The sequence below is a fragment of the Pristis pectinata genome, chromosome 8 (assembly GCF_009764475.1).
Source record: "Pristis pectinata isolate sPriPec2 chromosome 8, sPriPec2.1.pri, whole genome shotgun sequence".
In the NCBI taxonomy this organism is placed as follows: domain Eukaryota; kingdom Metazoa; phylum Chordata; class Chondrichthyes; order Rhinopristiformes; family Pristidae; genus Pristis; species Pristis pectinata.
The window spans coordinates 59,856,714-59,884,290 of NC_067412.1; the positions used below are offsets into that span (position 1 = coordinate 59,856,714).

At 39.1% G+C, this 27,577-nt stretch overlaps 1 protein-coding gene across 1 annotated transcript in view; it reads right to left on the minus strand.

Moving 5' to 3' along the window:
- diaph2 (diaphanous-related formin 2) overlaps positions 1-27,577 on the minus strand; it is a 547,192-nt gene that overhangs the window by 236,660 nt on the left and 282,955 nt on the right. Inside the window, exons 19-22 of the mRNA XM_052020928.1 lie at positions 23,940-24,041; positions 23,049-23,143; positions 20,764-20,865; positions 8,685-8,924 (exon numbers count right to left, since the gene is read on the minus strand). Coding sequence (XP_051876888.1) covers positions 8,685-8,924; positions 20,764-20,865; positions 23,049-23,143; positions 23,940-24,041 — 539 coding nt within the window. The remainder of the gene's footprint in view (positions 1-8,684; positions 8,925-20,763; positions 20,866-23,048; positions 23,144-23,939; positions 24,042-27,577) is intronic.

A 27,577-nucleotide genomic window follows, 5' to 3' on the forward strand; every position in this document is an offset into this window, starting at 1 on the left:
TCTAGCTAAGTGTAAGGTGTTGCATTTTGGGAGGTCAAATGCAAGAGGAAAGTATACAGTAAGTGGCAGGACCCTTAGGAGCATTGACGTACAGATCTTCAGGTCCAAGTCCATAGCTCACTGAAAGTGACCACAGAAGTAGATAGGGTGATAAAGAAGGCATATAAGCACGCTTGCCTTTACAGGTCAGGACATTGAGTTTGAGAGTCAGAAAATCTGCATTTGGAACCTGGATTAGAGAGTATTAGCTATAAGAAGAGGTTGGACAAACTTGGATGATTTTCTCTGGAGCATCAGAGGCTGAGGGGCAACCTAATAGAAGTACATAAAATTATGAGAGGCATAGATAAGATAGTCATGAGTCTTTTTCCTGGGGGTAAATGTCAAATACTAGAGAGCATAGGTTTAAGGTGAAAGGGAGAAAGTTTAAAAGAGAGTTTCAAGGCAAGCTTTGGTTTTTTTTTACACAGAATGTGGTAGGTGGCTGGAATGCGCTGCCAGGGGAGCTGGTAGAAGTAGATACGATAACAATGTTTAAGAGGCATTTAGACAACACATGAACAGGCAGGGAACAGAGGGATACAAACCACGTGCAGACAGATGGGATTAATTTAGAGTGGCATCACGGTCAGTGCAGACACGGTGAGATGAAGGGCCTGTCCCTACATTGTACTGTTCTGCAAGTTTCAAGGTGAAAGGATGGTGCCAAAATTATTTGGAGGGAGAACAATTCAGCTAAGATACGGCAAAAGTAGACAGACAACAGCTCATTGCAGATAAATCTATACCTGAGAAGTGGGAGTCAATCAAAAATGAAATAATAAGAGCTCAGGACTATTGTATTCCCGCAATGGTGAAAGTTAAGGATAGGAAGTCTGTGGAACCCTGGATGTCAAGGAATATCAAGGGTTGGATAATAAAAAAAGCTTATGGCAGATACAGATGACTAAAATCGAGAGAGGGCCTTCAGGAGTACTGAAAGTGTAGTGGGATCCTTAAAACAAAAATTAGGAGGGTAAAATTGAGTGCATGAAATATCACTGGCAAACAAGGTTAAGGTAAATGCCAAACCATTTTATATGTATATTAAGGACATGAAAGTAACTAGGGAAAAAGCAGGGCTCATTAGGAACCCAAGTGGCACTCTGTTCTTGAAACAGAAGATGCAGGCAAGATCTTTAATATATACTTCTCATCTGTATTCATTAAGGAGAAGGATATTGTTGGAGAATTCAGGGAGAGGGATGGTCAGATTCGAGAACATGCTTTCATTAAAAAGCTATCAGATGTCTTAGAGAGTCTGAAGGTGGATAACTCCCTTAGGCTTGATGAAATGTATCCCAGGCTGTCATGAGAGACAAGGGCAATTTCTGGAGATCTGAGTTTTTAAATCTTTGCTGACCACAGGTGAGGTGCCAGATGATTGGAGGGCAGCAAAGATGGTACCTTTATTCGAGGGTAGTAGGCTTAAAGCACCCAATTACAGGTCTATCCAATTGGGGAAAAAGATCCGAGATATAGTATTAATTTACATCTGGAAGTGCAGGGGCTAATAAAAGATAGTTAACATGTCTTTATTGCGGGAGAACGCATCTGACCAATTTGGTTGAATTTTTCAATGACAAAATATTTTGATGAGCATGGTGCAGTTGATGTGGTTTACATGGACTTCAATAAGGCCTTTGACAAGATCCCACATGGAAAATTGATTCAAAAAGTTGAAGCTTTTGGCTTTAAACTGGCTGAGGGGGGACCTGATTGAGGTATACAAAATTATAGGGGGGGGGGGGGGCGGCGCATAGATGGCAGGAGATTTTTCCCGATAGCTGCAGGGTATAAAACTAGAGGGCAAGGATTAGGTTAAGGTTTAAGAGGTTCAGTGGGGAATCTGAGGAGGAATTTATTTCACCCACAGGGTGATTGGAATCTGGAATGCACTGCCTGTGGAGGGTGGGGTGTGGCTGACAGACAGATATGCTCATTACTGAAGTATCTCGACGAGCACTTAAATCACTAGGCCATGGAAGGCTACAGACCTAGTGTTAGTAAAAGGGATTAGTACAGATGGGTACTTGATAATCGACATTGATCTGGCATGCAAAGGGCCTATTTTGTGCTGTATGGCTCTATGACTCAATGGGGAAAATGACCTTCTTGTGTGCTGCTGTAATGATTCTAGGTCACCTAAAGTTTTTCCTTAAGGGGTCTTTAAAATATCCCTGGTCCATGCATTTGATTTTATTAAACTCACCCACCCAATCTTAAAAAGCTACTTTGGAAATTATAATGTTATTAAACAATATTTAGCAAGTAGACAATTTCAGCTTAAAAAAATCAATATTTACATCAATAATGGTTGTTTTTCTGATAAATATAATGAAGCTGTTCTGTACATCAAAGTTTTTCCCAATTACTCAACACCCAAATCTGTGATTACTTACAATTCACTAGCTGTAATCCACAGTAATTCTGTTACAATCTCCCCACAATCTTTCCACCCACTGATCGGAGGAGGTCTGTTATTAAGATAAATTGTTACAAAGAGTCCACAACATGAAGCCTATTATTGATTTAAGATCTCCTGGAACATTACAAAGAACATAAGAAGAATATGTTAGTGATCCATAAGTGTTTATCCATCTTCTATAGGACCCAAGTAATTTATTCTCAATTAGAATAACTCATGATTTAATAATTAATTTAATTAGTGTTCCTTTTCTCATCCTTTCCTGGAGCCAGCAGTTTATGCAGGAGGATGGTTTCATTCATATTGACACATCTTCTAACTCACTCAAATACCTGCTTTTTTTATGCGAGCTTGAACAGTATTTACACCCCCAATTAATTTCTACACATGCTGAGTTTCATGTATTATGAGGGGTGAAAATGCAGCTGATCTTTTTTCTCCTTCCTAGTTTAGAAATTTTAAGGTCAACTTTAGTGCCTAAATTAAAACAAGCCAGAATTGAAATTACAGTTTTCCGTGATCTGGCATTGTCCCTGATGAATATTTACCCAAAGAACCTTTGGGAGAAAACAAGCTCACTTCAAACCATCTTGTCAAAACACTCTAAAAGTATAATTGGAAGACAATTGCCAGAAAAGAAATTGAAATCATGAATAATTCAACTGAAGTTGAATATCAAGCATTACCATACTAAGCAACTAATATTTGGAAGCTTCTAAACAAAGACAGGATAAAGAAAATAAAACAGAAAAATAGCAGACAGTCGACTATCACTCCACCCACAATGAAAAGCATTTCTGTTATTAAGTGCCAAAATTAATATCCATACAATGTTGTTGTACATGAAATGTGGCAGCCAATTTGCACACAGCAATCTGACTGAGCTGAACTACCAAAAGAAATTGGTAGACATATGATCAGTGTTTCATATAAAAGAAGCAGATCAAATCAAAAACTATGGATATAGCCATCGAGTAGACCAGAGATAATTACACTTTGGAGTGAAGAATTCCTGAGATATCTGCACTCTACCAGTTCTAGCCTCAATATTTTAATCATTCCACCACTTATGACCATAATGTCATCTAGCAAGGACATGAACTCAGGAATTAGCTATTGAACTGTTCTGTCTCTCCTTCCTCCTTCAAGATATTCTTAAAACGTTTTTGACCAAGTTTTGGGCTATCTGGTTTACATGGGTGGGTGCAAATTCTCTGTTCCGTGGTGCTCGTATGAAGTGTCTTGGTTCAGTTAATTATGTTCAGGTGGTACCAACAAACAATTTTCTCAGTTGATTTTATAGCAGGATATTGAAGGAAATAAAATTTTATCAGGAAACAGGTCAAAGATGACATTTCCACTTGTGCATGAAAAGTTAGACATCACTCCATGATAAAGTACAGCTCCTAGATTATGGCAGGGTTCTTCCATTCCTGTGAACTGTTCATAACCCAAACAGTTTGCAAGTCGGAAATGTTGCCATGAACCGAGTTCCCACACAGCAGAAGAAGCCCTGCAGCAGCTGGCAAATCCATACCAACAGTCTCCCAAATGCTCGCCCATATGTACGGGCTGTATATAAGCCGGGCGTTCGCAAGTTGGGGAGGACCTGCACAACAAAAATTATTCCAAAATGCAGCAGAGCACTTTCTGGTCGGGTATCAGAAAAGTGAATCCATAGAGTGATCAAGGCAGCAAAATTACTTTATGGACACACGTATGCCAATATCAAGAAATTTAGCAAAATTGCAACTTCAGTGACATCTGATGCCAGAATTACAAAAACTTGAACTGATTACTTGAAGTGAACCAGTGAAGGAATTCAGTATTTTGAGGTTTTGAATTTTGAATGTTAAACCTCTTCTGCCTTCTCAACTGCTCTTAAAAGATTTCCTGGCACCTTTATGAAGAACCAAGTTAACAAAGCTACACGTATCCTCTTCGGTGAGCAAGATGGCTAGGATCCCTGACCTAATTATGAGTAATGTACCACCTGTCCAAGACCCAGACAGTGGCACTGTTAGAAGCCAGCAGCATCCAACATAAGACAGTGAGTATGGTGCATTTTATTTCTAATACTGTAACTTCCTAATTCACAGTTCACAAATACAGAAACTGTGGGTGCTGGTAGATGAACGAGTACCAGAATAAAGCAATTTCAAATATACACTGATTTGGGAATGGGATACCACAGAAAAAAGTTCATAAATTAAGACCTTTTCCTTGCTTTTGGATCAAATGTGATTTATTAATTCAGTAGCACAAAGATAACAATGACAAAAACAAATGCTGTGAATATCTAGCAGTTCAATTTGTATGTGGAAAGAGAAACAGAGTTAATGTTTCAGGTCAAAGATTTCATCAGAACTGGAAAAGAGAGAATCAAGTTGAAAAGACAGTGTGGGAGAGCTAGACAGGTTACATGGAAGGCATGTTGCAGCCTTCCTGACTGCAACAATTCCAGGCAATTTGCTGTCTCCGAGTCAGTACTGGCTAATTCTACTGTAGATGATCCACCTATAACATTGGTTCAGTTTTTCTCTCGGCACGACCATAGCCTGACCTACTGGCTGTTTCTTACAACTCTGCATTTTACAGCTTTTACATTCCTTTGTGTTCTCTCTCTCTCAGTAACCTGTCAATCAGGTAATTTCATTGATATCTTATCACTCATGGGAGACCTGGCTACACCCTTTCAGAACTTCAACGGGAATACTATCACCAAATCCCACTTAATCCTGAGATGGAGGAACAAGTTGACCAGAACTTAATGGCATCAACCACAAAAATACTGAGTACTCTCTACTGAATGACTTACGTTCTGGCTACTCAAAACCTTTCCACCATCTACAAGGCACAAGGAAGTAGTGTGATGGAAGGCACTCATTTGTATAAGAGTGTTATTCTAACAAAATTAAAGAAACTTGGCTATCCTGATAAAATAGCCGTCTCGGTTGGTACTACATCCACCTGCTAAATATGCATTTCTTTCACAATCAATGCACTGTGTTTAAAGCATATACAATCTAAAAAAAATGAAGAGCAGCAACTCAGCAGGCCTTCTTTGACTACACTCCCTGGAACTCAAGGCCTCTATCACTTACAGGAATAAGTGGAGTAGGTGCATGGGAACCCCTTTACTTCTTTGTTCTCCTCTGAGTCACATATAGTGTTGCTACTTGGTATAGGTCCTGGAAGCCTTACCATGGGTGCTTCAACACAGGGACTGTAGCAGTTTAAGCTGGCAGGTTAACACCACCTTCTGAAAGCGAGGTAGGGATCGACTTAAAATTGAGACCTTTCAAGTAATGCATTTGTACCATCTATAAATAAAACTAGACCATGACACACCATGCACAGCCTAAAAGAGTGGAAAAATAGGTCCAACAGTAACTTAAAAGAAAAACAAATGGGTAATACTTTAAGGGAAGAAAATTCTAGGGCTTTGAGTAAAGAAGAGAGGTGTGAGGCTAATGGAGGATCACTTTCAAAGAGACAGGAAGCAGTCAAGGGACTCAAAGGTCAACCTCTATGATAGCTTACCTGTGGATCCTAAGTTGATATATATTTTTTTCTACAAACAAAATACTTCAATAATGCAAAAATCAACAGTGTATCAAAATTATTAACTTATGGAAGTCTTCTACTTTTCCTACTCAGTATTTCTGTGGCTGACTCGTTGATTTGAAAAATTATTGATTGCTTCTTTTTCAAGTTTCTTTTCTTATACCCTTCTCCTTAAGTTATCAATGCAACAGAATAGAATTTGACAGATGCAACCAGGGATCCTTAATTTATCAAAATATACTATAGCTTATTTCCAATTCTGGGCAATGTATGTGAGCAGGATGTTTACTAGGCAGCATCCAAAATCTATCTTGATCCTGGTCTCCCAAGGTTTTCCCAATCCCAAACAAGATCAATGGACTGCACTGGAACAGGAGCAGGATATTCCTTTTGCCTACCTGGAACTGAATGCAAAGAGCCTATCTTGCCAGACCTCCATACACACCCTTGAGATCACATTCTCAGCCATGGCAGCGCCTTAGATGATTAAGGAGGCCATGCCCTTGAAACTCCAACAGCTGGCAAGTTGGGACATTGCCAGCTCTTGAAATTGTGATATGAGACATTTAAATGTTTTAAATATTGAAGTAATTTTTTTGATTAAAATATAAAATTTACTAAAAACATCAAGAAAAAAGCCACTGGTAACCACGGGATCGTTATAAAAACCCATTGGTTCACTAATGTTCTTCATGGAAGGAAATCTATTATCCTTATATGATTTGGCATATGCATTTCCAGACACACCAATATGGTTGATTCCTAACCACCTCCTCAGTTCATGGACAGTTAAGGATGAACAATAAATGGACGACACTGCCAGTGACATGCATGTCACATGAATGAATAATAAAAAAAATTATTAAAGAAAGACAAAATAAGCAACATTTCTCCCCCTTTGCCATTGTTGAAGGACAAACCATAGAATGAAACAGTACATGTTGTTTTACTGTACCTATCCAACCCTTTGAAGTAACTCTCGAGTTCCATTCCTTTCCTCTGGAGCTCTGACTTTTTCTCCTTTAGATATTTTCTCTACTTTTTTGAGAATCCTTGTTAAATCTACTTCCACCATTCTTTCATTCAAATCACAACTTACTTCTTGCAAGGAAACAATTTCTCTTCTTATTATCTTAAATCTTTACCATTTGTTTGCTTAACCTCCTCCCAGTTTAACATGTGCCTGTTTATTCCATCAAAATACCTCACTGTTTTACACAAGTCTATTAAACCCTCTTAACTTTCTCTGCTCTAAGGAGATTAACACCTCTTCACTAAACTGATATTCTGCATTACTGCCACCATCCAGGCCAATTATCACTGCACCACCTTGAAGGCTCAGACATTCTTCCCAAGGTGAGATGTCTATTACTGGACATGGTACCTGGCAGGTACCAGATCCTTATTTTTTGCTGCACTCTATGACTGTTTTGATAAAACCATGGACGCCACATGTTCTCCCCCATCCCCAACAAGTTTCAGAACTTGAGGATATGTTTGTTTGTTCTCGGGTCTTTCTTTCTACAATCCATTTAAAGAGGAGGTTGGACAAACATATGAGATAGAAGGGAACAAAGATTTTGACTGACAGATTTAGTTGAAGAAAGAGGTTGCGTCTCAATAAGAGTATAAACACTAGCATGGACTGGTTGAGCAGAATGGCATGTTTCTGTGCTGTATGACCGATGTAATCCTGTTCAAATATTGCATCATTTAACATTAAATTTACTGTCAGGTCTGCTGCCAGGCTGCAAAAATGAATAACCGGCCCTTGGTTGACCCACAGTGTGTGACAAGTTGATAATCCCAACCAGAAGAACAGTGAGGCCACACACTGATTTATACTAAAAACAGAGAATGCTGGAAATACTCAGGAAGTAGCACTGATTTGGACACATTGAATTACCCTGTATTGCAGGTCTTGAATCAAATGCACAAACACTTATTATTCTATATACAAAGGCACATCCAATGATCCATGTCCAAAATGCCAATTTAGAAGAAACAGACCAAAAACACTTAAAAGCTATCCTGAATGAACAAAGCCACAATAACAGAGAAGTAAAGTTCAAGCTCAGCAGTGCATGTTCTATGCTCTAGACACAAAGGACAGAAAATAACAAGCTTGATAAGGAAGGCAATGTTCAGCAGTGATCAAATAGCAAAACCCAAGCTGTGTTATAGAGGATGGAAAAAGGTTTGACAAACATGCATGATCAGTTGAGGCTTCTGCCTTGGCACAGTCAACTTGATGCCCAATATGCAGTCATAATAGTGTATCTTTGCATTCTAATTAATCATTAATTATGAAATAAATCAATTGCACTTCATCAATGTCATGCCATTTTTAAGCAGTGCAAAAATATACCAATGTGACACAGTTTTTCCAGCCATAGTTCTCCACATATTTTAGTACCACTATCACTTCTGGGAGATTTTAAGTGGAGTTTGGCCACTTAATTTAGACAAAAATAAAAGAGTGGAAAATCATAGATGGAATCATCACTCATTGCTTGTGTGCTTTTGATGGTCAGTTCGAAACCATTTATTTAGTCAGCAATGAAGGGGATATGTGAAATCACAGTTAATCATCCAAAAATGGGAGTACAACAACTATTTTTAAAGCAGTTTTATATCTACGGATCCTTACCTTACAAAGATAGCTGATGTTGAATCCAAATGTTTGAGCATTCCTGGATCCAGCATTCATATAGTTTCCCACAAGGAGGACCAATTCCAAAATTTTACTGAAGTTCTCACTCTTCTTCAACTCCTCACAAGCAATTGTTACATTCATTATGTCAGGCTTGATATTATTCAAATACTCCTCAAATTGAAGTTTGAAGAGAATGTTGTTCAATCGCGGTCGTAACAACTTCACAGTGCTCATCTGCAAAAAGAAGATGGCATTTGTTGCTTGATTCATACATTCAAATGAAGAAAAAAAAGGGACAAAGCACTGAATATGAACCAAGACTGCTGAATTAGTTCTCATTAATTCAGGAACACTTAAAATCCGGTCAATAGCAATTTTACGCAAGGCTAAAAATTGGATGCACAAAATAATTTTAGCATCTTCACAATAAACAGGGCAAATCTTTCCCAATCACTGCTTAGTCATTGTTGAACCACAGCTAGCAAGCTGGTAGTGATGCCTGAAACTGTGATGTCATCGCCTGGTCCTTAATACCTCAAGTGAGATGTGAAAAATGCCCGCTTTGAAGTACCAGATTCCTGCTGCTACCTGTGGAATAAGACCCCAGTATGAGACTGCATTTTTCCAGTTACAGGAATCAAAAGTGAAGAAATTTTCTCCTTCGAATTTCATCAAGGTTATTTTTTCATATTATTTAATGAGACTTCAAATCTTATTCCAAGGCTTGAACGTTTTTGCACTCTGTTGCCAGATAATTAAATGGACTGAAACATACATTTCTGAGTTCTAATGGCTTTTATTAGAATTTACTGAAGGAAATAATGCTGCTCAGTAAAGCAGAATTTGAATATCTCCAAAATATTAACCAACTGGGCCTAGTGCAGGACAACCATCATCAATTCTTTGACCATAAGTAACCACGCCACAGATGATTTACAGCTGCACTTCCCATATTGAAGGGTACCCAGACATATACTTCCCCTTTTTAAGTTTATCTTTGTTGCTTTAATTTTCATCTGTGCCAAGTTTGAAACATAAATTAAGTCTTACTCTGAATAAGAGGTGCTAATTTAAGAAATGATATTTGGGCTGATATTTAATGCAGTCATAAAATATTTATGTAGCAAATACATGCAATCACAAGTTGTTGTTAACATGGTTTAACACAATGCTTGCACAACAGAGATTGGAGAAAAACATGCCAAACAAATTATCAAATTTACTTATCCAAAACATCCTTACTTTTATCTTCTGCACCTTGCACTCTTATAGAAGCAACACAAAATGCACTCCAGCATTGTGTGTGAGTTGCTCCAGATTCCAGCATCTGCAGAATCTCGTGTCTCCTTTATACATAACCCGGGAGAGTGTCAGAATAATGCGTGAAGGACTGAATGAGTGAGTGAGAGCGTAGGGAAGTGAGAGGGAGAGAGGAAAATACAAATGGAGGGAGAGTGTGTAAAGAAAAATTGGGAGACCTGCAGATGTGCGTTACTTAGTTGCACAGTGTTGTTGTGGGTCTGGTGTTTCAAAATTAAGCCAAGCCTGGGGCCCAAATAAATTGAAGAGGATCCACTTTAGCCAGGCTCCCTGAACAAGCAGTGCTATTACATTTTAGTTGGGTTGAGAGTGCCCAAAAAGCATACACTATTTTTCCAGCAACACTGCCCTGTACAAGGAAAAATGTTGTTACTTGTGCAACCAAAATGAAATGTGACTGACCTGACAAGAAATCAGTGCCCAGGTTGAATTTCCAGAGGGGAGTGATTTGCTGGGAAACTATGATACGTGCATTTCTCCTCAATGCACGTGTCAAAATCAAATATTGAATGTTTTGTTGATTCCATCTCATTTGCATGATGTTTCTCAGTGCAGTCAACAGGACAGAAAGTTTATAAAATAGTTTTTTGCTTGACCAGGATTCTTCCTTAAATATTTGTTTTTCTTTGATTTTATAGTTTATTATTCATCTTACTATAAAGTTAAATATTTCATTCAGAATATGGCAATAATAAAACATCCAAAGCAAACAGAACTTTTGCAAACAGTGGGAAAATGTCAAATGATCAAACATCGGATGATGATCATCATATGAGCAGTGTCACATTTTGAATGCTTTGCAATGAAATATGACATGATCACATCTCCAGGAATATATCAGCAGGTTTTGTGATTGCAGAAACTTCTACCACGGAGTTAAATAGTAGTCTCAGCAGAGGACGATGAACATAAATTTTATAACTATCACAAATGGCAACCAGAGTCAATTTTTTTGGTCATTTCAGTAGCAGTGATAAATTAAAGCCAAGAACTACCCATACTATGTGTGCAACCACTGAAACTGCATGCAACCACTTGCATGGTTTTCCTTTTACCTCATAATGAGGAGGAAGTAAATGGTATCACCTGCAAAGACGGCCACAAAAAAGATTTCAATTCTGTAAAGATCTGCAAAACTAGCCTTTGTTGGATTACTTCCCACTTTCCCTTAACTTAAAATGCAGTCTTCAATTTCTGAATTTTATCAGCTTGCATCCTTCTGGGCTTTGAGACTCCACAGGAATCTAATTAAATCACATCCCCAACTCATTTTCTCTGCAATATTCATTTCTTGAAGCGAAGACATCGTCACAGACAATTCCTGATATCACCATCCTGCCTACCATTAAGCCAGGCTCTTTGTTCCAATATGGCCTCAGGTATAGCCTTCTGTTGAGAAAATGGTGTCCAGCAGTTCAGAACAGCCAGGTACGGTATAGGTGCTTGTCTCCACACAGGCAACTGGCAGGACTCAGAGCAGTTTTGACTGACAGGACCCATCCCCACTGTCACTGCTATCCGCGCCACTTTGACAAACATGAAGTGATAGTTCATTTGTTAATTACATTTAACACAAGAAAACTCACTCACGAACCAGAAACTTTTAAAGACATGGAAAAGAATAAATAAATTCTAAAGATTATGTCGACTTGCCTTTTTCCAGGTAGCCCACATTTCCATTCACTTGAAATGAGACTGCTGAGTTTGTATCAGCTCTAGATTTGTGCAAGTTCAACAGGGTGATTTCCCAATCACAGGGGGCTGGGGACCAAATCTTCCATGGGAAGATGCTCTCAGTATTTGCACTGTCAAGGGAATGGACATTCATAGCCAATGTCAATTATTAGAATTCTTGTCAATTCAACCTCTGGTGCACCCAGGGATTGTTTGTTTTATAAATGGTCACAAAGCTACTGGCTTCCAAAAGAGTCCAGCTTTCCTGACCATTTGTTGATGCCAAAATCACTTTCACTCTGTCTTTATAGGATGACCAATGTTGAAAATTCCTACTCCTTCCCATGAACCATCCAATTTGTGCTATTATCAGCATGGGAGCCCATTCCCTTTATATTTGATCCCAGAGAAAGGAAGTTGTGGAGGATTCAAGTTCTCCATTTGCCATGGGCGACTAAAACCACCTCCACTATTCTTCAGGACATGGAGCAGGATCATAAATTTCAAACTCATGTTTACTTCATAAGTTGAGGAGCCTTCAAGAATTCAAGTAACAAAAGAAACAGTAAAGCAATTTTCTGTGAAACACGAAAATCAGAGAGATCCCTGTGGTGAGGATGAAATCACCCAAGGAATATGACCCATTTACAGGAATGATTGATGGGTTCACGATCAAACAAATTTCCTGATGTGCTCAACCCCCATGTACGTGTTGAAATTTGAAAAGGCGGTGAAGGACAGACTTCAAGCAAAATTTTGAAATGTCTGTCAACTTCAGCTGTCCAGTTGAAACAATATAAAATCAAGCTGGATAGTTTTTGAGAAGAAAAAACTCTTGGGTGATTGCTCCTCATTTTCTCTGCTCTGTTGGCAATTCCCATTTGTATATGCAAATATAATGACCCAGAAGAACATTAAGCCAACAAACTTTAGCTATACAGAAGTCCATAACTATATTTAAAAATGGACCAGGGAAGCAAATTAATTCACTTAACAATTATAGCATTTAGGTGGCTTTTAAAAACAAAAAAAAAGATTAAGATCACATTTAGTAGGTGAAGCTAAGCTTAATGACAAGCAACAATTTTTAAAATAAAAATCTTGGGCCAAGTTCTCACAAAGTGCATGCCAAAAATTCATCTATTTCCTCAATGTTGATGTATTTATGGTAAATTATTTGAAATATCAGAAAATAGTCATTAATTTACGTTTCTCAGATGACTAACAGATTTCCATTGATGCAATATGCTAGGAAAAATTCCTTCAACTTCACCAATTGCATTCAAACGTGATGAATATTTGCAGGTAGAGTGCAAACATTCAAAATTTCCTTTCAGTAATATATTGAGTTAGGAAGCAATTCACTTTTTACTTATTACTAAGATTCCAGTGAATTTTAATGTTATCTACTTGAGTCATCAGTCACATTTAACAAACAATATGTCGATTTATTACTCGACAGCTGTCATCAAAATAAAGTTCAGCCACCTTCTCTTTTCATTTTGATCAGCCAATTAATAAAAAGCTCCTTTGCCAAATGTGGTAATTTTACAATTTCCCTGAAGATAGAAAAATGATTCTTCTTATAAATGACACTAGCTGCTTTATTACTTTAAGGAACAACAAGTTTATCAATTTATTTACCAGTAAAAGCAAGAAATGACTACTCAAAAGAAATTAACTGTAATCAGCATCTTTGCATTATTTACTTTCATAACTGGTATTGACCGAACATTTACCTTAATTCATTTACCAATTTCCTTAAGTCACCAAGAAATAAAAGTCTAATCACTCAATGACTTGCAGAACATGATTGGAATCTTTTATAAAGTGCCAAACAATTGTTTGAGAGGCAGAAAGATTTTACACACAGTATTTTTAAAAAAAATTATTTTATTTTTGAGAAAATGGGTTTTAGTTTGTTGAAGCACTACCAGTGTATTGTTTGTTACTTCTTTGCATGCAGCTTCCAGATATACTCAAAGATGGATTTTGGTGAGACTATTTTAACCCTGTGGGTCAAGCAAAATGGCTCTGGTGGTTCAACAACTAAAACAATTGTAAAAAGTGAGCCATACAAAGGTTGGGAGGGGCATCCTGTAGGTAATGTTTGATGCTAGAGGTGGGATGTAGGTGGAGGAGAAACAACTGAGGTTCTAAAACTGACCTCTCTGTTCCCAGATTAGCAAGAGGAAAACTTGCATTTGCAGAATTATTTTCTGACTGAAACTTTTGCAAGTAAAACAGGAGTAAAGTTAGGTCTGAGCTTGCCAACAAGGCTTAAACTATTGAATACTCTAGTGTCACATTTTGTTTGGATTTAATGGTTCCTTATATGAAAATGTAGAGTGACTTCCAAACAAGAAATCTTAGAAGTAGTCAGTCCCTCTTGGAAAGGAGAAAGGAAACAGAAGAAATCTCAGAGGGGGAAGGGCAGTGGCTCAATGTCTCGGTGTATAAAAACATTATCCAGTGTGACACTGAATAATATCAAAGCGACAGGCCTCAGGTTTGTTCTCTTGTCTCTGTTAAGCCAGGTGTGGGGTTCCACTGTTACTTTTTTCTGCTGTCTTTTGTCTCCTGTCTCCTGCAGAGAAAGCTGACTAAAGTCCATACTTCTGATCAGCTCTTGGGATACTTGCCTCAGTTAGGGTGTAGTTGAGCTGAGCTGAGCTACTCAGCATAAAATCTGTAGTCCAGGATGCAGCAAGAGGAAAATTGGTGAAAAACAACAATGACAACACCCCTTTTGTCAATCACTAATGATAGCTGCAATTGTGCCTGTAGGATTAATGAAACAATTTTGATCAAGTTCCTGAAGTTGGTAGTTCAACTGCATCAAGATCTTACAGATTTTAAACAGCCGTATGGCAGTAACTTAGGTGACACGGTTATCACAAAAGCTCCTAGAACAATGGCATGCAACAACAAGAATGCAAAAGCAGACAGACCTATCAAAAGTGACAATCTTAAAACAATGCTCAGCCAGGCATTTGATAAGGTACCCCATGCAAGGCTTATTGAGAAAGTAAGGAGGCATGGGATCCAAGGGGACATTGCAATGTGGATCCAGAACTGGCTGGCTCACAGAAGGCAAAGGGTGGTTGTTGAAGGGTCGTATTCTGCATGGAGGTTGGTGACCAGTGATGTACCTCAGGGATCTGTTCTGGGACCCTTACTCTTTATGATTTTTATAAACGACCTGGATGAGGAAGTGGAGGGCTGGGTTTGTAAGTTTGCAGATGACACAAAGGTTGGAGGTGTCGTAGATAGTATCGAGGGCTGCCAGAGGTTACAGAGGGACATAGATAGGATGCAGAGTTGGGCTGAGAAGTGGCAGATGCAGTTCAACCCAGATAAGTGTGAAGTGGTTCATTTTGGTAGGTCAAATATGATGGCAGAATATAGTATTAATGGTAGGACTCTTGGCAGTGTGGAGGATCAGAGGGATCTTGGAGTCCGAGTCCATAGGACGCTCAAAGCGGCTACGCAGCTTGACTCAGAGGTTAAGAAGGCATATGGTGTATTGTCCTTCATCAATCGTGGAACTGAATTTAGGAGCCAAGAGGTATTGTTGCAGCTATATAGGACCCTGGTCAGACCCCACTTGGAGTATTGTGCTCAGTTCTGATCGCCTCACTACAGGAAAGATGTGGAAGCCATAGGGAGGGTGCAGAGGAGATTTACAAGGATGCTTCCTGGAATGCGGAGCATGCCTTGTGAATGCAGGTTGAGGGAACTCGGCCTTTTCTCCTTGGAGAGATGGAGAATGAGGGGGGGGGGAGAGAGAGAGACCTGATAGAGGTGTATAAGATGATGAGAGGCATTGATCGGGTGGATAGTCAGAGGCTTTTCCCCAGGGCTGAAATGGTTGCCAGAAGAGGACATAGGTTTAAGGTGCAGGGGAGTAGGTATAGAAGAGATGTCAGGGGTAAGTTTTTTACTCAGAGAGTGGTGAGCGTGTGGAATAGGCTGCCAGCAACGGTGGTGGAGGTGGATGCGATAGGGTCTTTTGGGATTGTTGGATAGGTACATGGAGATGAGAAAAATAGAGGGCTATGGGTAGCCTAGTAATTTCTAGGGCAGGGACATGTTCGGCACAGCTTTGTGGGCCGAAGGGCCTGAATTGTGCTGTAGGTTTTTCTATGTTTCTAATACTAAACATTGACTAATGGTATGTGGCCAACCCTGAACATTGAACTGGATCATAGTTACCCGCAACTTAATTCCACAACAATCATGCCTATTTGTCACTTGCTCTTCATGTCTTCTCCTACTTTTGAGCCTGAGTGTTGAAATGCTAAAGCTGGAGAAGAGCTGGAGATCAGATGTCAGTGCATCTGATCTTCTGCTCTGCCACTAAACTCACCAATGAGTCCCCCAGTTGAGCACTGATACCCTGAACAGAAGGTGGACCCAAGGTGGAAAATGACCTAATTTATTTGAAAAGGACCTCCAACCTCAAATTAATAGATAAAGTGGGTAAGTGGTTTACATATTATTTTACTTTGTTTTAATATTTTTAATTAATTTCTGATGCTTCAAGGTATTCGAATTGAATTCTGTTTACTTTTGTTCAGAAGCAGAGTATTTTAAAATATGTCTCTATTTGAATCAGAGACATTTAAAGTCTTTTCACATGCTTTTGGAAGTTTCCCAGAGGCAGGGCCTCAGGATATACTACTCATAGTCAAATAATTTCTTGGTGCCCACACTGCTTCGCAGGGTGACTCACGGGTACAAAGGTTCAGGCTGGCAGGCTCTCCATTTCCAAAGCAATTTAGATCTCATGGATGGACATCGCTAGAGGGAGGACAATCTGTCCATTACTTAAACTGCAGCAAGTCATACAGCAGAAAACAGCCCTTCAGCCCAAGTCCGAGCTGACCATCTAACCCCCATTTACATTATTACCATTTTGGTCTCTGTGCACTCCCACCAACTCCACCCCCCCACCCCGATTCTACCACTCACCTACATATTAGGGGCAATTTACAGTGGCCAATTAACTACCGACCCACACGCCTTTGGGGTGCAGAAGCATGCAGAGGAAATCCACACGGTCGCAGGAAAAATTTGCAAATTCTACATAGCACTGGAGGTCTGGATTAGATCCAGGTCGGTGGAGATACAAAGAAGCAGCTCCAAGCTTCACAGTACTGCCCCAAGTGTAGCCAACATGTCAATGTTGAAACAGCAGGAAAAAATAAATGCACGAAAACCTGAAGAGGAGTGTGTTATATTCTCAGGAAGCCCATGGGCACTGATATCTTGAATTTCAGCAAACTTAATTTGGTGCAGTTCCCGGCATTTTAATGTCCACTATCATTCTGCAGAGTTTTATCTGGATTGACAGGAGTGGAAGCAGTTGAACATTTAGAACCAAATTACTGTTGCCTTAACAATTAATACTGGCAGCTGATTTACACTGTGAACATAGAAACTTGCCCTCTTCCAACTTAAAAATGCACATCCAAGGAGAGATGCAATTTGTCAGGCCAGAATCTGAGCCACTTCAAAGAATTTAGTAGCCCTGTAAACAGCCAGGTCTTTGAAAATATCACTCGCTTTTACAGAAATTCCTCTGCTATTATAAAAACTCTCAGACCAATCCATTAAAAGTAAACCATGGGTTCTCAAGTGCCTGAAGTTGAAATCTATGTTTAATTTGATCTAAAACACGGAGAATTGGGCACTGGGTCCAAAATGCTGACTATCTAATACAACACAATGGATGACAATTATGTGAGTGCTATATCCTTATACCAGCCTTGATCTTGTGTTTACCCTCACCCTGCCATCCCTAACCCTTTGAACTGATCTTCTAATTACATTTTGTCTATCTTTATCATCTCTCAAAAGAGCACTGATTTGAAAACAAGACTTCTTCCTTCCTTCCTGGTTTCCTTAGCCACCAAGAGCAACCAAGTCAGCTTCTCAGGACTAACTAATGTGACCGGAAATTCACTTTCATAGAAGACAATGCTAGGAAATTCTGAGGCAGAATGTAATGTTGATAAGGCCATGTGTAACATCACCAACTGGGAATGAATGTCTAGACAATAATTTCCATGTGCATATTGGTTTCAACCCTGAAGGAAAAGAAAAACAGTACAGCACAGAAAAGGAAAAATGCATGAAATTAACATTGAAACCAGTTTCCATAACAAAGTTAAAACAGAAAATTGGAAGAAAAATACCAGAACATAAAATTGAATAGACAAGGAAATATGTCTACGATGATCTAAAGATTAATGCAGATGCTGGAAACCTGAAATAAAAACAGAAAATGCTGAAGATACTCATTAGATCAGGCAGCATCTGTGGAGAGAGAAATAGAGTTAACAACTCAGATAGATGTCACTTCTTCAGAACTGGGAAAACTTACAAAATAGGCATGCTTGAAGTTGCAGAAGGATTGAGGGATGGAAAGAATAAATGGGAATATCTGTGATGGGGTCGAGACCATAAAACAAATTGAGATAAATTGGTGTGAAGTTGGAGGGGGTGCTGAAGGCTTGCTAATGGCTGAAGAAGGCATTAATAGAGGGAGGAAAAAGGAGAAAAAACCCTGATGGAGATGGGATGCAGATTTCCAGCAAATGCGATGTTCTGAAATAAAGGAGAATGGTGAGAACACCCAACAAATCAGGCAACATCTGCGGAGAGAGAAAATATGAGTCACATCAGAAATGGCTAGGAACTGAAAACTAAAGCATCACAGATGCTGAAAGTCCAGGACAAAATCTGAAATAATGGAAAAACTGTACAGGCGAAGAGAGAAACAGACCAAAAACTGCAGATCGATGACTTTCTGCACCATGATAGGTCATCAATCCACTTTGCCAATCCTGCCTCTCAACCCCCATAGATGCTGCCAGAGTGACCTAGCAAGCACTCCCTGCTCTACATAGAATTCATAGAGCAGTACAGCACAATACAGGCCCTTCAGCTCACATGGTTGTGCCAACCTTTAAACCTCGCCTAAGACTATCTAACCCCTTCCTCCCACATATCCCTCCATTTTAAATTCCTCCATATGCCTATCTAGTAATCTCTTAAATTTGACCAATGTACCTACCTCCACCACCGCCCCAGGCAGTGCATTCCATGCCCTAACCACTCTCTGGGTAAAAAAACCTTCCTCTGATATCTCCCTTGAACTTCCCACCCATTACTTTAAAGCCATGCCCTCTTGTATTGAGCATCGGTGCCCTGGGAAAGAGGCGCTGGCTGTCCATTCGATCTATTCCTCTTAATATTTTCACCTCTATCATGTCTCCTCTTATCCTCCTTCTCGCCAAAGAGTAAAGCCCTAGCTCCCTTAGTCTCTCCTCATAATGCATACTCTCTAAACCAGGCAGCATCCTGGTAAATCTCCTCTGCACCCTTTCCAATGCTTCCACATCCTTCCTGTAATGAGGCAACCAGAACTGGACACAGTACTCTAAGTGTGGTCTAACCAGAGTCTTATAGAGCTGCATCATTACCTCACGGCTCTTAAACTCGATCACTCGACTTATGAAAGCTGACATCCCATAAGCTTTCTTAACTACCCTATCCACCTGTGAGGCAACTTTCAGGGATCTGTGGATATGGACCCCCAGATCCCTCTGCTCCTCCACACTACCCAGAATCCTGCCATTAACTTTGTACTCTGCCTTGGAGTTTGTCCTTCCAAAGTGTATCACCTCACACTTCTCCGGATTGAACTCCATCTGCCACTTCTCAGTCCATCTCTGCATCCGATCAATGTCACTCTGCAATCTTCGATAGTCCTCTACACTATCCACACCACCACCAACCTTTGTGTTGTCTGCAAACTTGCCAACCCACCCTTCTACCCCCTCATTCAATAATGAAAAGCACGAAAAGCAGAGGTCCCAGAACCGATCCTTCTGGGACACCGCTAGTCACAGCCCTCCAATCTGAATGCACTCCCACACCACAACCCTCTGCTTTCTACAGGCAAGCCAACTCTGAAGGGGGGGGGGGAGAGGGGGGAAGGGAGAGAGGCGGGGAAGGGAGAGAGGCAGGGGGGGGAAGAGGGAAGGGGGAGGGAGGGGGAGGGGGTGAGGGAGAGGGGGGAGAGGGAGGGATATGTCAGAGTGGATGTGGGAGTAGGATGGAGAATTGAAGTAGCAGGCGACTGTAACCTGAGGGTCACCCTCTCAGACTTGATATAGGTCACCACATTTTGGGCATATCGTGCAGTATATCAACATGTGGAAGAAGTGCAAGTCTGTCACTTGAAGGGGATATTTGGGTCCCTGGATGGAAGGAAGGAAAGAGATAAAAGTGGTGTTGCACTTTTGCAGATGTTATGAGAAGGGGAATGAGTATTGATGGAGAGAAAGGAAACCAGGGAGTCACAGAGGACACTGCCCCTTGGGAGGGGAAGGTGAATCTGATGGTGGCATTTGCTCTTTCCCTCTTTTCTTCCACAGCATTCTTCTTTATTTCAGATTCCAGCAAGTGCTGTTTTCAGCATCTCACAGTACCATTTTTCTTTCTCCCTCTTCTCACCCCATATTTATCCTCCTACAGACATGTTAGCTGCCATTAACAAACTTTCAGCAGCCTTTTCCATTTGGCACCAATCTGTGTCATCTTCTCTTGATCTGCATCCTATCACTAGCATTGTGTCTGCTCTCTCCACCCCACCCCACCCCTTTAAACAAGCCTGCTTTCTACACTTCTGCACCATGATTTTGAAGGACAAGTAAATGAAGACTTAAGTGGAGATAACCAGTGTGACTGACGTGATTATTACCATGCCACTTTCAATATGCAACAGAGACATACATTAGCTTTTATTTTTCCATTCAGAGTCAAGTTTGCCAAAAAAGTCTTTTTAACACATATCATATAATGCAATAAATCCATGAGCCATTTTAAAGTTCAAGGTGCTTTTTTTTTAAAAAATAACCTTTTGATCTCCAAAATCTCAATGTGCAGTGCTGCAAGGTATGTTGACACAGTCAAGAAAAGAAAATCAATACAATATTGGAATGCATTCGCAGTTCCTTGCTCTACAACACTGGTCTGTTTCATTGGTGCCGTTTCTGAAACCACTTACCACTACTCCAAACTGCTCTGATTCACAAAGATCATCATATTCATCCTTAAACTGGGATAATGTACTGAGTTCCTTCTGTTCTGGTAAAAACCTCACCAAATTCTGTAAATGAAGTAACAAAACAGAAAACACATTCAGTTCAACGTGGATTTTTAAGATAAGATTTCTTTGTTAGTCACATGTATATCGAAACGCACAGTGAAATGCACCTTTTGCATGGAGTGTTCTTGGGGCAGCCCGCAAGTGTCGCCATGCTTCCGGCGCCAACGCAGCATGCCTACAACTTCCTAACCCATACGTCTTTGGAATGTAGGAGGAAATCAGAGCACCCAGGGGAAACTCACGCAGACATGGGGAGAACGTACAAATTCCTTACAGACAGTGGCCGGAATTGAACCCAGGGTCACTGGCACTGTAAAGCGTTACGCTAACCGCTACACTTTGAAAAATGGAAATGTCAGGTCTGGAGTCCGATGCATACATCACTTCTAAGCAGAACCAACTGTCCCATATGGTATGGCTTCCATTGAATGAACAAATATAACTGACACCAAATTTGTGAGGATGTTTCAGAAATCCTCTGAATATTCTATTTCTACATATTCTATTTCTAGAATAAATACTACCATATTTACTTAAAAGTTATTCCAAGTTTGTTTACCTAACCATGTTGGATGCCAAGTATAGTAAAATATATATTTTTTTAAACTGGCATTAAGGGAAATTTTCTCACTCCTTTCTTCTAGCATCCCCCTCTCACTTTTCCCCGATGCAGTATTACAACCTGGTTGCATTGCTTACAGATGGATAATAAAACACTGTAATTAAAAGGAGTTACAAATGGATGATCAACCACACCTATGCTAGCACTGACAATAGGAGGAGACAACTATTGAAGGAAGTTGTGGGAAAGTTATCATGGAACTGGATACTGAACAAACTGGTAGTTGACATGGTTAGTGAGTTTGCGGATGACATCAAAATTGGTGGTATAGTGGACATTGAAGAAGGTTACCCAAGATCACAACAGGATCTAGGTCAATTGGGAAAATGGGCCAGGGAATGGCAGATGGAATTTAACTCAGAGAAGTGTGAACTAGCGCAGGACTTGCACAGTAAATGGCAGAGTGATACAGAATAGAGAGATTGAGGAATACAAGTATATAGTTCCCTTAACGTGGCGACACAGGTAGACAGGGTGGTGAAGAAAGCATTTGGCACATTTGCCTTCATCGGTCAGGGGACTGAGTACAAGAGATGAGATGTCATCTTACACTGTATAAGATGTTGGTGAGACCATACGCATTGAACCGGGTACTTGGAACTTTAGAGCAGTAGCACTAACTGCTGCACCACAATGCCACTTCCATGCATTTTTCATTCTTGATCAATTTTAATGAAAGCTTCAGTAGCTGTTTAGCCAATGTAAAAATTTGCAATCCCTTGTCCTTCCTGCTTTTCAGACTTTTTAAGTATTATGAAAAAATATTGTCACAGCTTTCCTGGAGTGAAATTTCACCTTTACACAAGCAAACAGACTACTCCCTTCAATCCTGCATCTGCCTGAAAATACTGAGATGCAAATCAGAAGGTGTTTCTCATAACCCAACCCTTAAAAGGTTTAGATCTGTTTGCTCGAAAATTGGGGAAAGAAATATATACTTTTGCTTCTCATAGTAATCAAATTCTGCAGAAGGGAAAAACTGAAGATGGACTGATTATGTGAAGACAAATTCATGTGACGAAATTGTATGAGAAGTTAAGGGAAAAATCAATGATGTTTTAAGACTGCATTTGTATCAGTAAGGACATAATGAAAAGGAAAATGAAGCACACATTTTAAATGAATGAATGAATCAAGATCACTGTGTATTTTTGGATCCATTTGTTCAAGGATTTTCATCAAACATGATACTCAATTACTGCAAAATGTTTCAGATTAAAGAAAATATTCTTAACCTTAATCTGCATTAGAAAGCAATACCAATGTTCTGCATGTAGTCGAATATAAATGACTGAGAATAGTCTGTTTTAAATCAGCACAATTGAAACAAAGCTATTTTTCAATAAATAATCCACAATTCCCAAAACTGATGTTTAAAAATGTAGACATATAGAGATTTGGGATTGTTTCAGGGTGAAATGTTGAACTGGAATCTATAGCTATTAGAAATGCATTTCAATGCAGTGCTTTCCACAGGGGAAATGTGAGCAGGTCAAACTGTAGTGTATCACCTTAACCAGATTGATACATCCTTAATGACCACACATTGTCCAATCTTTACCTGAATCATGGACTCGCTGAGCTTCTCTTCATCCACTTCTAAAATGATATACTTGATTTCTTCATAAGGTATACGATATGAACCCAGGAAGATTGCTAAACAAAAAAGTATACCGTTACTCAACAACAAATTGCTCTTTGGTATCTAAAACAATGACACATTTACAAAGTGCAGTCAGCATACAAATTTTTAAAAAAATGAAACTATGAGAAACATCAGTAGCTGGTGACTGAAGTATTGTGCTGGAAATGTGAAGAATTTTCAGAATTCAGATAAAAATTCCAACATATAGAATTTTCTTTCTTTGTCAATCACACCATTCCTGCCAAAACTCGAATGGCTGAGAGTCTTTGGAACTCTCTTCCTCAAGGGGTCATACAAGCTGAGTCTTTGAATATTTTTAAGGCATAAGTAGATAGTTATCTCATAAGGAGGTACAAGGGATTACCGAGTTGATGTTACAATCAGCTCAGCTATGCACTGTAGTGTAGCAGTTAGTGTAATGCTTTTACAGCGCCAGCAACCTGGGTTCAACTCCAGCCATTGTCTGTATGGAGTTTGTACGTTCTCCCTGTGTCTGCGTGGGTTTCCTCCGGGTGCTCTGGTTTCCTCCCACATTCCAAAGACGTACGGGTTAGGAAGTTGTGGGCATGCTATGTTGGCACTGGAAGTGTGGTGACACTTGCGGACTGCCCCCACAATATTTTACGCAAAAGATGTATTTCACTGTGTGTATTGATGTACATGTGACTAATAAAGATATCTTATCTTATATGAGGGAGTGGGTTTGAAAGACCAGCAGCCTACTTCTGCTCCTGATTTGTATGTTCATTCGTAAAATAGCATGCAATGCAGTAATCCCCAAAATTTAATCACTTACAAAGGACTTACATAAATTCTGAGCTGTTTTGGCGTCCAAAATCTTTAATTCTTTCACTTTTTTTTTGGCAGGCACTGTTTTTTTCTCCTCAGCTTGATCTTCATCCTTTTTTACTGCAATTAAAAAAACATTATTGGCAACTTACACGTAACAAATTGCAAAGTCTCTGCTCAAACACTTAACAGTTCTCAGTCGTCCTTTGAAAGAAGATGTATACAAATTCAACTGACTTAACAAAACTGGCTCTACAGTATTTGAGGATCTTGATAACAACTTCAGTGGGACCAAACAGTTCAGTACTGATATAAAGAATGAAATAAAAGAAAGATATTTCTATATTAGCATTCTTCCCTCTTTCAGGGCATTCTAAAGCACACAGCTGATCAAGTACTTTTGAAATGATGTTGTCACATACCAAAATCTCACGATCTGCCATGTGATAAAACAAAATCTGCTTTATGTTAACTGAGGGGTAAACACGAGTCAGGATATCAGGAAAAAATCTCCTCCTCCTCTTTAAAATAGTCCTCAAGATATTTTCAAACCACCCGTAACAGCAATGAGGTCTCGGTTTATGGAAAAGCCGGCAAAACAGCCAAGAAACAGCAACTCTGATAACAGAGCACTTAAATGGTTTTCTAGAATTGGATGAACTTTAAGCAGCTACTAAGATCAACTTACCCTATTTGTTATTTTGAAGAAAATATTCATTTTAAAGCGTGGCACACACAGATCAATCATTAAAGACTTGAGCCCAATTGTTTATTTTGCTAGATAACAGTTCCTAAAGTAAAATCTCACAGGAAATTTTACTATGTTAAAGATATGAAATAAAATCAAGCATCTGTAACAGAGAGATGGAAATATTCACTTTTAGTGGTGAATTAAATAGGACAACTGGCAGCACAAATTAATTACATACGAAGAAGCAATTATTAAAATAGATGGCAAATGACAACAGTGCTACTTGGTGATTTATGGACAGAACAGTGGTGGAGAGGGTGCAATGTTACCTATTAAAGATATCATAAAAAAAGGCATTACTAACAGTGGTACAAGATGCAAGATTGGTTGCAATGTTATGACATAGGAATCAAGAATTTACATATTTTACATACGGACACTCACTTACTAACTTGACATGGTTTAACTGTGAAATAAAAATGAAGTTCAAATTAAGAGAAAAATGAGTCCCTGCTTCTATCAGATGAAATAACTGCTCTTTTCATTTGTATCTATTACAAACATCCACGGAGTAAATTAAGTGAACCTTGTTGCTTCAGATGTAATTTGAGCAGATAAACTTTGGTAAATCCTCAATTAGTCAGTTTGTCTTTATAAAAAATTTGTACATTCACCCATTCAGGACACAATTGCCCATAACTCATGGTTCTGTGTCTCCAAAGCTATTAATGACCTTCACAAAGAATGAACCACACAATAAAAAGCAAACTTTAATTCTAAAACAAGGATATCTCCATCCGTATAGTACTTCAGTTCAATTTAAAAGCCTTCCCTTTAAGTTGATTAAACTTTTCACAGATCCAGTTCACAAGCACAAACCCATTCATAAAGATCCCACAATTTTAATGGCATCTCTAGTGACTGATTCCAAAGCTCATTTAGTCTTTCTTTGAAGTAACAATTGTTAAATAAAATTTCAACAAACTTTAGTTTCAAATCCACTGTTTAGATCCAGCAAAGTAATTACTTAATTAAAACACTGTATGCCTCTAGTATCTCCTTCTTGTAATCATATATAATAAAATGGTAAAAGTAATTCATTTCAATGCCTTCTATTCAGATCAGTTTTACTCCTACATGAATATTATGACCACAAGAGCATTTCAGAGACTGGGTACCCTGTGGCAAGTGATTCACCTCCTAACACCACGGTCTTTCCACCATTTACAAGGCACGAGTCAAGTGTGTGGTGCAATCTTCACCACCCACCCAGATAAATGCCGCTTGAACAATACCAGCTTGACACCATCCAAGGTTAGTACCCAATCCACCATCCCTAACATTCATTCCACGAACTGATACACCATGATTCTCCAACAATCCCTCTCAAAATCTCAATCTCTACCACCAAGGTGGGCATGAACTTCAGATGTATAGCACCAGTGAATTATAAGTGATTTTAAGATTCAAAGTAGGCTCAACAAGGTAGATGCCGAGAGGTTGTCTCCCTTCTTGGGGACATGGGGGCATAGTTTCAAAATAAGGAATGAGGAGGGAAATTTATTCTGTTGGAAGGTTGTGAGTTTTTAGAATTCTTTATCCTAGAAAGCTGCAAAAGCTGAATGACTTAATACATTCAAGGCTGACAGCCTCAGTATTTAGGTCTGTAAATGGAGTCCAAGGTTTTGAGGAGCAGGTTGGAAAGTGGAGCTGACACCACAGTCAGATTATCTTATTGAATGGTGGAGCTGGATTCAAGGAACCACATGGCCTCCTGCTCCTATTTCTTATTTCTGCTCAAATCCATTTTGGAGAGCGAGAGCTGCTGGACCCCACCAGTTACATTCTTATTCAAAAAATATTTAATTTATGCACTTTGTCCACACGACAAATTGCGTTCCATCGTGCACTGACAGACTTAAGTTCAAAAGAAGTACAACCATATCCGCATTTCATTTCTCTAAGTACATTAGGAGGGCAACCTGTGTAACACAAGCTGACAGTGCTGATACACAAGGAACTGAAATACATCACAAGGAGTTAGTTTATTGGAATTTTTTGAGAAACTACAAAGGTTTTCTTGTTGAGAAAAATGAGTTTACTGAAAGCTCTTGAAGACATCATCTTGTCTATTTAACACTGGCTACTTCTGTAAATATAATTTAAAAGTTGATGAATATTTCAATGATTTCAGCCTCAGAATCTGGTCGTGGGTACTAGATCTGTAAATTAAAAATGATAGGAGTTGCAAGTAAATAATAGTGTGCCATGTTACTGCTAAGGAAAGTAAGTATTAACCGCAGACAACCAAAAGCATAAGCACCTATATTTGTACAGTAAAGTGAAAAAGGTAGATTCACTGAGAGGCAAATAGTGCATATAACTAAACATATATGTCTAATCAAGACGCAATAGTGTTTCTTTTTCAACTGATGTGTGTCAGCACATACTTCAAAAATACTTGGAAGTATATTTCCATTACTTATGTATAACTAATAAGACTACCTGAAAAGAATCAGTGTAATTATGAGATTATTTAAGTACAAGTGCAATATCAATTCATAAACCATAGCATTATGAAACACAGGATAGTGACCCTGATAACATTCTTATGAACAAAATAAAAAAGCTAATTGGCAAAAATAAAGAGAAGCCAGCATGCCTTTGAGGTCAAAGTTCATCAAATTCAGAAAGAGGGGAAAATTACATTTTCAAAATTTCAAAGATTTTGCCATGGTGTCACAAAATATCAATTTGCATTGTTATGGTACCTTTAATAATAGCAAAGGCTCATCCTTGGCACCTTACCATTTCCCACTAATCTACTCCACATTTCTACTTTGAATGAAAATGTAGCTCAGTTTTCACACGTATGCCGATGAAACTCAACTCAACCTTGCCACAACTTCTATTGAACTTCCACTTTCTAAAAACTAATTGCCTCTTAGACATCTGGTATATGTGA